Source organism: Schistocerca gregaria, chromosome X, assembly GCF_023897955.1.
Source record: "Schistocerca gregaria isolate iqSchGreg1 chromosome X, iqSchGreg1.2, whole genome shotgun sequence".
Classification (NCBI taxonomy): domain Eukaryota; kingdom Metazoa; phylum Arthropoda; class Insecta; order Orthoptera; family Acrididae; genus Schistocerca; species Schistocerca gregaria.
The window spans coordinates 625127096-625140057 of record NC_064931.1 but is presented as its reverse complement, the minus strand read 5'-3'; the positions used below and the strand labels follow the sequence as shown (position 1 = coordinate 625140057).

At 41.5% G+C, this 12962-nt stretch overlaps 1 protein-coding gene across 1 annotated transcript in view; it reads left to right on the top strand.

Moving 5' to 3' along the window:
* LOC126298247 (glutamate receptor ionotropic, kainate 2-like) overlaps positions 1-12962 on the top strand; it is a 415381-nt gene that overhangs the window by 379212 nt on the left and 23207 nt on the right. The window contains exon 14 of the mRNA XM_049989551.1: positions 9394-9662. Within this exon, the coding sequence (XP_049845508.1) occupies positions 9394-9662 (269 nt within the window). The remainder of the gene's footprint in view (positions 1-9393; positions 9663-12962) is intronic.

The following is a 12962-nucleotide window of genomic DNA, read 5'->3' as shown; positions in this document are numbered from 1 at the left end:
ATCCCTTCTTCTAGTCAAGTTACGCCACAAATTTCATTCTCTCCAATTCTATTCAATACCTTCTCATTAGTTATGTGATCTACCCATGTAACACTCAACATTCTTCTGTAGCACCACATTTAGAAAGCTTCTATTCTCTTCTTGTCCAAACTAGTTATCGTCCATGTTTCACTTCCATATATGGCTGCTCTCCATACAAATACTTTCAATAACGACTTCCTGACACTTAAATATATACTCGATGTTAACAAATTTCTCTTTTCAGAAACGCTTTCCTTGCCATTGCAGTCTGCATTTGATATCCTCTCTACTTCGACCATCATCAGTCATCTTGCTCTCCAAATAGCAAAACTCATTTACTACTTTAAGCATCTCATTTCGTAATCTAATTCCCCCAGCATCACCCGATTTAATTCGACTACATTCCATTATCCCCGTTTTGCTTTTGTTGATGTTCATCTTATATCCTCCTTTCAAGACATTGTCCATTCCGTTCAGCTGCTCTTCCAGGTCCTTTGCTGTCTCTGACACAATTACAATATCATCGCGAACCTCAAAGTTTTTATTTCTTCTCCATGGATTTTAATTCCTACTCCAAATTTTTCTTTTGTTTCCTTTACTGCTTGCTCAATATACAGATTTTTTCCGGTAGTGTACATTATTAATGAGAAACGTTACTAAGGAGTAAATACACTGAGAACGGGTAGTTGGTATTTCCAAGTATTTTAAGACACCTCTGTGACAATTTGTTGAATTCACAGTAAAAATAATTCTCATTACAAGTTTTTGGACTTTGCGGAATGAAAATAATCAAATTATGCCTGAATTCGTGCTTGTCCTTTTTCTTTCAGTCTACACTACATTTTTCGAAGAGTGAGCCTTCACAGCTGAAGCAAATGATAAAACTTATGTTTTTGATTCTGCGTACAGCTGTCCAAAGAGTCCTATGCATCTTCATCGTATTACCTATTTCAACTTCTCACCTCTTTTCACAATCTTTCCTTCTTAAACCGTACGGACATTTTCCTGTCCTTACCTAACTCAGCTTGAAGTGCAAGAATTCCACTCTCTCTATTTTATTACCTTGCTATCCTTACCGCATGTCCCACAGAACCAATGAAGAGTCATTTACTTTCCCGTACCTACGCCACTACAGTCACATTAATGCGAAATAAACTATTGCAGCTATCACACCTAATGGGAAATAAACTATTGCAGCTATCACAACATATCACGATACTATTGTTTCAACGGCCTGTCAAGCACTTTTCACTCTTGGTAAATTACAGTGATCTAGCAACAATAAGCTAGTATATCACCGAGTAAACGAGAACACGTGGGTTCAAAAATTACACTTACACGCGGCTAAATATGAACAAACTGAGACGTGTGGAAATTCGGTGATGCGTATCTATTAAAATTTACACTACCTCTTTGTTATGCCCAAAACGCAAGGAAAATCACGGCTAGAATCCGCATTCATGAACTTTTCGTTTTATTTTAATAATATGTAGATACGAATGGTTCAAATGGCTCGGAGAACTATGGGACTTAACATCCATGGTCATCAGTTCCCTAGAACTTAGAACTACTTAAACCTAACTAGCCTAAGGACATCACACACATCCATGCCCGAGGCAGAATTCGAACCTGCGACCGTAGCAGTCGCGTGGCTCCGGACTGAGCGCCTATAACCGCTAGACCACCGCGGCCGGTGTAGATACAAATCAGATCGCCAATAAAAGACTTACGACAGACACTGTTACACATGTTTTCTATCAAATTTTCACTGATATAACAGTTATTTATAGCTAAATAAGTTATCTTAGCGTCAACGCACGAGCACACTCATCGACGGTCCGCACAATACTGACAACTCAGTAACGCTACGTAATGAAATACATTTCAGTATTATATTATCAGTAAATCAGTATTATATTATCAGTAAATCTCTTTGCCCCCCATGAACCATGGACCTTGCCGTTGGTGGGGAGGCTTGCGTGCCTCAACAATACAGATAGCCGTACCGCAGGTGCAACCACAACGGAGGGGTATCTGTTGAGAGACCAGACAAACGCGTTGTTCCTGAAGGGGGGCAGCAGCCTTTTCAGTAGTTGCAGGGGCAACAGTCTGGATGACTGACTGATCTGGTCTTGTAACACTAACCAAAACTGCCTCGCTCTTGTGGCACTGCGAACGGATGAAAGCGAGAGGAAACTAAAGCCGTAATTTTTCCCGAGGGCATACAGCTTTACTGTATGGTTAAATGATGATGGTGTCCTCTTGGGTAAAATAGTCCCCCATTCGGATCTCCGGGCGGGGACTACTCAAGAGGACGTAGTTATCAGGTTAAAGAAAACTGGCATTCTACGGATCGGAGCGTGGAATGTCAGATACCTTAATCGGGCAGGTAGGTTAGAAAATTTAAAAAGGGAAATGGATAGGTTAAAGTTAGATATAATGGGAATTAGTGAAGTTTGGTGGCAGGAGGAACAAGACTTCTGGTCAGGTGAATACAGGGTTATAAATACAAAATCTAATATGGGTAATGCAGGAGTAGGTTTAATAATGAATAAAAAATAGGAGTGCTGGTAAGCTACTACAAACAGCATAGTGAACGTATTATAGTGGCCAAGATAGACACGAAGCCCATGCCTACTACAGTAGTACAAGTTATATGCCAACTAGTTCTGCAGATGATGAAGAAATTAATGAAATGTATGATGAGATAAAAGAAATTATTCAGATAGTGAAGGGAGACGAAAATTTAATAGTCATGGGTGACTGGAATTGGACAGTAGGAAAAGGGAGAGAAGGAAACATAGTAGGTGAATATGGATTGGAGCTAAGAAATGAAAGAGGAAGCCGTGTGGTAGAATTTTGCACAGAGAATAATTTAATCATAGCTACCACTTGGTTCAAGAATCATAAAAGAAGGTTGTACACATGGAAGAATCCTAGAGATACTAAAAGATATCAGTTAGATTATGTAATGGTAAGACAAGAGATTTAGGAACCAGGTTTTAAATTGTAGGATATTTCCAGGGACAAATGTGGAATCTGACCACAATCTGTTGGTTATGAACTGTAGATTAAAACTGAAGAAACAGCAAAAGGGTGGGAATTTAAGGAGATGGGACCTGGATAAACTGACTAAACCAGAGGTTGTACAGAGTTTCAGGGACAGCATAAGGGAACAATTGACAGGCATGGGGGGAAGAAATACAGTAGAAGACGAATGGGTAACTCTGAGGGATGAAGTAGTGAAGGCAGCAGAGGATCAAGTAGGTAAGAAGACGAGGGATAGTAGAAATCCTTGGGTAACAGAAGAAATATTGAATTTAATTTATGAAAGGAGAAAATATAAAAATGCAGTAAATGAAGCAGGTAAAAAGGAATACAAACGTCTCAAAAATGAGATCGACAGGATGTGCAAAACTGCTAAGCAGGGATAGCTAGAGGACAAATGTAAGGATGTAGAGGGTTATCTCACTAGGGGTAAGATAGATACTGCCTACAGGAAAATTAAAGAGACTTTTGGAGATAAGAGAACCACTTGTATGAACATCAAGAGCTCAGATGGAAACCCAGCTCTAAGCAAAGAGGGGAAAGCAAAAATGTGGAAGGAGTATATAGAGGGTCTATACAAGGGCGAAGTACTTGAGGACAGTATTATGGAAATGGAAGAGGATCTAGATGAAGATGAAATGGGAGATATGATACTGCGTGAAGAGTTTGTCAGAGCACTGAAAGACCTGAGTCGAAACAAGGCCCCGGGATTAGACAACATTCGATTAGAACTACTGGTGGCTTTGGGAGACTCAGTCCTGACAAAACTCTACGATCTGGTGAGCAAGATGTACCTGACAGGCGAAGTACCCTCAGACTTCAAGAAGAATATAATAATTCCAATCCCGAAGAAAGCAGGTGTTGACAAATGTGAAAATTAAAGAACTATCAGTTTAATAAGTCACAGCTGCAAAATACTAACGCAAATTCTTTACAGACAAATAGAAAAACTGGTAGAAGCCGACCTCAGGGAGGATCAGTACGGGTTCCGTAGAAATGTTGGAACACGTGAGGCAATACTGACCTTACGACTTATCTTAGAAGAAAGATTAAGGAAAGCCAAACCTACTTTTCTAGCATATGTAGACTTAGAGAAAGCTTTTGACAATGTTGACTGGAACACACTCTTTCAATTTCTAAAGGTGGCAGGGGTAAAATACAGGGAGCGAAAGGCTATTTACATTTTGTACAGAAACCAGAGGGCAGTTATAAGAGTCGAGGGGCATGAAAGGGAAGCAGTAGTTGGGAAGGGAGTGACACAGGGTTTTAGCCTCTCCCCGATGTTATTTAATCTGTATATTGAACAAGCAGTAAATAAAACAAAAGAAAAATTCGGAGTAGGTTTTAAAATTCAGGGTCAAAAAATAAAAACTTTAAGGTTCGCCGATGACGTTGTAATTCTGTCAGAGACAACAAAGGACTTGGACAGTGTCTTGAAAGGAGGATATAAGATGAACATCAACAAAAGCAAAAACGAGGATAATGGAATGTAGTGGATTAAGTCGGGTGATGCCGAGGGAATTAGATTAGGAAATGAAACGCTTAAAGTAGTAAAGGAGTTTTGCTATTTGGGGAGCAAAATAACTGATGATAGTCGAAGTAGAGAGGATATAAAATGTAGACTGGAAATGGCAAGGAAAGCGTTTCTGAAGAAGAGAAATTTGTTAACATCGAGTATAGATTTAAATGTCAGGAAGTCGTTTCTGAAAGTACTTGTATGGAGTGTAGCTATGAATGGAAGTGAAACATGGACAATAAATAGTTTGTACAAGAAGAGAATAGAAGCTTTCGAAATGTGGTGCTACAGAAGAATGTTGAGGGTTAGATGGGTAGATCATGTAACTACTGAGGAGGTACTGAATAGGATTGGGGAGAAGAGAAGTTTGTGGCATAACGTGACTAGAAGAAGGGATCGATTGGTAGGACATGTCCTGAGGCATCAAGGGATCACAAATTTAGCATTGGAGGGCAGCGTGGAGGGTAAAAATCGTAGAGGGAGCCCAAGAGATGAATACACTAAGCAGATTCAGAAGGATGTAGGTTGTAGTGGGTACTGGGAAATGAAAGAACTTACGCAGGGTAGATTAGCATGGAGAGCTGCATCTAACCAGTCTCATGACTGAAGACCACAACAACAACAACACATCTCTTTGACACAATATATTAAATAAGTAAACATAGCAAAGTAAGATATTAAAGAAAAACAAGAAAACATGTTTGCGAAAGATGTACAATGAGTCATGGCAAAGTTTAAACGTTGTTCGATACAGCGAGAGAAAGTTAACTGATACAACTCATTATGTCATTACAGTATAACCTTAAACATACAAATCCCGCTAACCATTTTCAAGAGACAAATGGTAACTGCTCGCTTCTTGCGACAGCAACATACACTCCTATATTTCGTCTGTAACTCTGTATGTTTAAGCATTCTGATGATTCCCATGAGTTTAGCTCAATTTCCTCAGTCATCCCAATCGGCACTCGCTTTGCTTCTCTGTGTTTTAATTTGTTTCTGTTGCCTGGGTACCGTTCTTATTTTTAGAAGTTTTGTAACCAGTACTCGGAACCTATGGCTCCTCGAGCTTTCCTTGACATATATGGAAAAGTGATCGCTTACATCAAATGATACCAATGTTTTAATTTTAAACCGTCGACCGTATGGATCACAATCTCCACCGAATTCATTCGCACTTTCTTCACAACACTCTCACGAAATTTTGAAAATTCTGTATCTTCAGCAATTCTGAGTTCCTAACAAGGCACTTCTTTAGAAAAATTTGTCCCTCTCTCCTGGCCGCTTTCGTACACATGTTAATTCTCACCCTCATATTACTGCTCTAAAGAAGCTTCTCAACCGTTTCTTTTATTATGGGAATGGAAATGCTACTTGGCATTGTAGGTTAAATAATTGTATTTTTCTTACTTCAAGAAAATATTTCAATGCTCATTGTTAAGTAGCTGTTTAGGTGTTCTGCCTCTTTCAAAAGGCTAAGTCTTGTCTCTGGGGCCACAGCTTCCTCTCTTCAGCAGTATTTAGGCAGAGGGTTGAAAATTGTTTCCAAATCACTTCTTTATTATTTCCTTTTTAATCTGAAATCTGAGAGCATTCTGCCTCCTGTTTTAGTTCACTATTTTTCAGCACCCCATTCTTATCGTTGTTATAATAGCAAAGAAGCGCACTATAAGAAGGCTGCGGTATAAGTTAGTCCCTATCTATTAGCTGTAAATTTGGCTCATCATAGGGCAATGTTTTTCCTCTTACATTTCTTATTCTGTTTTCTACATTTAATTTAGTTTTAAATATTATTTGTTAGCTATTGGATAACTCACAAGTAATACAACTGTATTTACGCCAATCTTATAACTCATGTCAACAAATCTCGTTGAGACATCAGCGTGCCTAACAGTAAGGGCCTTGGACCTTAAAATCCGAAAGTGATGGATTTCCGCCAGAAAAGTCCATAACTTTTAACGTCTTAAGCAATATACGTTATACAGCAGTCAGTAAAGTTTGTTCGCTGAGATCAGTTCTAAAATATTTAAAATTTCGTTGATAACAAATTAATTGTGTAACACAAATGTGCTATGCATGAACTTACTCCGTCCATCCAAAGAGTTCCGAGACTGATTTCATTACCAACGTGTAATTGACCTCAGCGCTGTAACTGCGGTGACAGCTGGAACTGACAACTGTAAACAATATATGTGCATTCGAGAAATTAGTTACCAGCACGCAGTGCTACGTAGTGGACAGTGGCTGTAATGTGTTCCCGTTGTACTGTCACAAATCGCAGTGGAGCAACATCTCTAAATCAAGTGTTCGAGGCATTTTCCGGAATGGTTTGAAGAAGACAAAGGTGTGTCTCAAGTTTGTCCTGCACACCTTGACTCACGAACCAAGACAACGACGTGTGGACGACAGAGTAGGGAGGCAAGGAGAGAACTAGATTACCCCAACCGAGACTTCATTCTGGAAAAACTCACGCAATTGCCCATGTCATATTAAGTACGTAAAGAGGGTCGCTATTCTTTCAGGTATCTAGTTTTAACTACTTTTCATGGTCACGTAATTACCCACGTCCCACACGCGTAGATCGTCGTAAAAAGGAGACTTTTAGGATTATAGGCAGGGCAGCAAGTAAAAAAGCATAATACGTTCTGGTAGATAAACTTTATTAATTATGGCGTATATATTTACACACAGAAAACAACTCTTTCTTTATTTTTGTTTGGTGTATTTTTAATAACATTCAGCTTAATTTTTGACTTATAATTTTAATCTACATATGAATCAGCCATTTGCTACTGCAGCCAGTATTCTGACAAATAAAAAGTAGGAATATTCTCGAATTTCAGTACAAATCTAATGTTCTTCCAGTATAACAGCTGTTTTATGGCCTTAACAATTAGCTCTGTTCCTTTCCACAGTTCCTGTAGGCGAGAGCATTTGCGGATTTTAAGTTTGCTTCTTAACTCCTCGATGACACCATTATTAGAAACCTCCACATCTTCCTGGATGTAGGTTGGCAACTCTTCTGCTGCAGATTCTTGCAGAATTTCCGTATAGAACTCAATGTTTGAAATTTTTTTCAAATGAGTGTCCATTAAATATTGTTATTCCATCCGTTTTAATTTTAATGTTCCCGTGATTTGATTGAAATGAAATACACGGACAGTTCTCTTCTGTAAGAAATCATCACTGGTGACGAGACTTGGTATTATAAATATGTACGTACCATAAATTCACAGGAGGGATTAACGCTCTGACGCCATAACCGCCTACGTATGTTGTACTCAAAATGATGTGGACCATGTAGAACACTCGGGGCATTAAAAGTTTTCTGTGATTTTTATTAATCCAGAATCAAAACTTTTTGAACTGACCTTGTCCAGCTGAATGAATTTTATTTAGAATATAAAGATATATATGACTGCTTCTCCAATTTTCAATTCGAGATGAGCCTACTAAGAAAATGCTGACTCCTGGACTGTTATATCTCTGCCCCATTTTTCATCGGACTGGACTCTGCTGCCGCCACATCAGAAAAAAATCCTCACCTTCACAACAGCGAAGTTTGTATTTTCTCATATGAAAGAGTTCTCTCTCTCTCTCTTGCCGTCTCCATCTCTAACCGTAGCACGTATTTTGCCACGTTTTATTAATCCCACTTTCTCTTATAATACTACGGAATTTCTTTAAATTTCCTGATTTCTCACTTCGATGCAAACCCTAAAAAGCAAGTATGTGGTGGGGATAGTAATTCCTTCAGATCTAGTGCGTTTTTGCCCTATGTGGGTGCTCTTTCCTCGGAGATAGGTCGTATTCTTGAGAAACACTGTGTTAAGGTGGTCTTCCGGCCCCCCACGAAGATTGCAGCTCTACTCGGCTCTGCGAAAGACGATTTACAGCTTCGTAAAGCGAGTGTGTATCAGATTCCTTGGGGAAATTGTGAGAAGTCGTACATAGGTCAAACAACACGCTCCGTTCATGAGAGGTGTGTGGAGCATCGAAGATACACACGCTTATTACAGCCAGACAAGTCAGCTGTGGCCGAACATTGTATTGATACAGGTCATTCCATGAAGTACAGTGATGTGAAGATTTTAACATCCACCTCTTCTTTTTGGGAATCTGTCTTCAAGGAAGCTATAGAAATTAGATTAGCTAACTATTTAATAAATAGAGATAATGGTTTTAATTTGGATTAAGCATGGAATCCGGCTCTTGGAGTAATTAAACTGCAGAGAAGTCATCATCGTGTCACAGCCGCCTATCATACATTGATAAGCGAATCGAATGTCTGTACGCCTTCGCCACAGGCGGCGCATGTGTAAGAGGATGTCTCTGCCGCCGACCAGCATCTGTGACCCGCATGCTCAGTAACGCCGCGGTGGAGCATATTAGGCAGCGCTTGGCATCTTGTCGTCAGTCTTGTGACTCACTCTGAGGATGGCCGGACGATACGCGGCCGAAATATCAGTGGAGGAAATTTTATTTGCGCAGGTGCCTGCCCGAAATTTAATGGATTATTCATTACGCCGCGAGCAGTTGAAAATGAACACCAAGTTTACAAAGGATTACAGAACGCCTGCGTAAACTTATTACTGGTGTACATTCTGAACAAGTGCGAAATTTTCTTTTCAGAACGGGTGCTTAATGATCAAGTTTGTTTGCAGGTCTATATTCCTTTCCTGTTTAAGCTGTTTCAATATTTATTAATTGAAATTAAACCAATATTCCATCCGAAATTATTAGTAAGTGCTCTCATGATAGATGAAGAGAAGAGTGCGCTTAGAGTAACGTCCACGGTTTGCTTGCAGACTCGCCATTCCGGACGGCTGTGAGCGGCGCAGTGCTGATGCTACAGGAGCGCGGGAACCTGAGCGCTCTCAAGGCACACTGGTGGAAGGCGGAGGGCCCCGGCTGCGACAACACGGATGAGGATGGCGTACAGAAGTCCAGCGACGAGCTGGTCCTACTAAACGTGGGCGGCGTCTTCCTCGTTCTGCTCGCCGGCACACTCGCAGCCTTCCTCATCGCCATGCTAGAGTTCCTGTGGAACTGCCGCCGGATCGCCGTTGACGAGCAGGTCTCTACATCTACATCTACATCTACATCCGTACTCCGCAAGCCACCTGACGGTGTGTGGCGGAGGGTACCCTGAGTACCTCTATCGGTTCTCCCTTCTATTCCAGTCTCGTATTGTACGTGGAAAGAAGGATTGTCGGTATGCTTCTGTGTGGGCTCTAATCTCTCTGATTTTATCCTCATGGTCTCTTCGCGAGATATACGTAGGAGGGAGCAATATACTGCTTGACTCTTCGGTGAAGGTATGTTCTCGAAACTTCAACAAAAGCCCGTACCGAGCTACTGAGCGTCTCTCCTGCAGAGTCTTCCACTGGAGTTTATCTACCATCTCCGTAACGCTTTCGCAATTACTAAATGATCCTGTAACGAAGCGCGCTGCTCTCCGTTGGATCTTCTCTATCTCTTCTATCAACCCTACCTGGTGCGGATCCCACACTGCTGAGCAGTATTCAAGCATTGGGCGAACAAGCGTACTGTAACCTACTTCCTTTGTTGTCGGATTGCATTTCCTTAGGATTCTTCCAATGAATCTCAGTCTGGCATCTGCTTTACCGACGATCAACTTTATATGATCATTCCATTTTAAATCACTCCTAATGCGTACTCCCAGATAATTTATGGAATTAACTGCTTCCAGTTGCTGACCTGCTATTTTGTAGCTAAATGATAAGGGACCTATCTTTCTATGTATTCGCATCACATTACACTTCGCTACATTGAGATTCAATTGCCATTCCGTGCACCATGCGTCAATTCGCTGCAGATCCTCCTGCATTTCAGTACAATTTTCCATTGTTGCAACCTCTCGATACACCACAGCATCATCTGCAAAAAGCCTCAGTGAACTTCCGATGTCATCCACCAGGTCATTTATGTATATTGTGAATAGCAACGGTCCTATGACACTCCCCTGCGGCACACCTGAAATCACTCTTACTTCGGAAGACTTCTCTCCATTGAGAATGACGTGCTGCGTTCTGTTATCTAGAAACTCCTCAATCCAATCACACAATTGATCTGATAGTCCGTATGCTCTTACTTTGTTCATTAAACGACTATGGGGAACTGTGTCAAACGCCTTGCGGAAGTCAAGAAACACGGCATCTACCTGTGAACCCGTGTCTAAGGCCCTCTGAGTCTCGTGGACGAATAGCGCGAGCTGGGTTTCACACGATCGTCTTTTTCGAAACCCATGCTGATTCCTACAGAGTAGATTTCTAGTCTCCAGAAAAGACATTATACTCGAACATAATACGTGTTCCAAAATTCTACAACTGATCGACGTTAGAGATATAGGTCTATAGTTCTGCACATCTGTTCGACGTCCCTTCTTGAGAACGGGGATGACCTGTGCCCTTTTCCAATCCTTTGGAACGCTTCGCTCTTCTAGAGACCTACGGTACACCGCTGCAAGAAGGGGGGCAAGTTCCTTCGCGTACTCTGTGTAAAATCGAACTGGTATCCCATCAGGACCAGCGGCCTTTCCTCTTTTGAGCGATTTTAATTGTTTCTCTATCCCTCTGTCGTCTACTTCGATATCTACCATTTTGTCAACTGTGCGACAATCTAGAGAAGGAAGCACAGTGCAGTCTTCCTCTGTGAAACAGCTTTGGAAGAAGAAATTTAGTAATTCGGCCTTTAGTCTGTCATCCTCTGTTTCAGTACCATTTTGGTCACAGAGTGTCTGGACATTTTGTTTTGATCCACCTACCGCTTTGACATAGGACCAAAATTTCTTAGGATTTTCTGCCAAGTCAGTACATAGAACGTTACTTTCGAATTCATTGAAAGCCTCTCGCATAGCCCTCCTCACACTACATTTCGCTTCGCGTAATTTTTGTTTGTCTGCAAGGCTTTGGCTATGTTTATGTTTGCTGTGAAGTTCCCTTTGCTTCCGCAGCAGTTTTCTAACTCGGTTGTTGTACCACGGTGGCTCTTTTCCATCTCTTACGATCTTGCTTGGCACATACTCATCTAACGCATATTGTACCATGGTTTTGAACTTTGTCCACTGATCCTCAACACTATCTGCACTTGAGACAAAACTTTTGTGTTGAGCCGTCAGGTACTCTGTAATCTGCTTTTTGTCACTTTTGCTAAACAGAAAAATCTTCCTACCTTTTTTAATATTTCTATTTACGGCTGAAATCATCGACGCAGTAACCGCTTTATGATCGCTGATTCCCTGTTCTGCATTAACTGATTCAAATAGTTCGGGTCTGTTTGTCACCAGAAGGTCTAATATATTATCGCCACGAGTCGGTTTTCTGTTTAACTGCTCAAGGTAGTTTTCAGATAAAGCACTTAAAAATATTTCACTGGATTCTTTGTCCCTGCCACCCGTTATGAACGTTTGAGTCTCCCAGTCTATATCCGGCAAATTAAAATCTCCACCCAGAACTATAACATGGTGGGGAAATCTACTCGAAATATTTTCCAAATTATTCTTCAGGTGCTGAGCCACAACAGCTGCTGAGCCTGGGGGCCTATAGAGACATCCAATTACCATGTCTGAGCCTGCTTTAACCGTGACCTTCACCCAAATCATTTCACAATTCGAATCTCCGTCAATTTCCTTCGATACTATTGCACTTCTTATCGCTATAAACACGCCTCCCCCTTCACTGTCCAGCCTATCTCTGCGGTATACATTCCAATCAGAGTTTAGGATTTCATTACTGTTTACGTCTGGTTTCAGCCAACTTTCTGTTCCTAGTACTATATGGGCGTTGTGACCGTTTATTAATGAGAGCAGTTCTGGGACCTTTCTATAGACGCTTCTGCAGTTTACTATTAGCACATTAATATTGTTATTCCTTGTTGCATTTTGCCTACTCCTGCCTTGCCGCGTCTCAGGAGACGTCTTGTCGGGCCTAGGGAGGGAATTCTCTAACCTAAAAAAAACCCATGTGCACTCCACACGTACTCCGCTACCCTCGTAGCCGCTTCCGGCGTGTAGTGCACGCCTGACCTATTCAGGGGGACCCTACATTTCTCCACCCGATAGCGGAGGTCGAGAAATTTGCACCCCAGCTCTCCGCAGAATCGTCTGAGCCTCTGGTTTAAGCCTTCCACTCGGCTCCAAACCAGAGGACCGCGATCGGTTCTCGGAACGATACTACAAATAGTTAGCTCTGATTCCACCCCGCGAGCGAGGCTTTCCACCTTCACCAACTCCGCCAACCGCCTGTACGAACTGAGGATGACCTCTGAACCCAGACGGCAAGAGTCATTGGTGCCGACATGAGCAACAATTTGCAGTCGGGTGCACCCAGTGCTCTCTATCGCCGCCGGTAGGGCC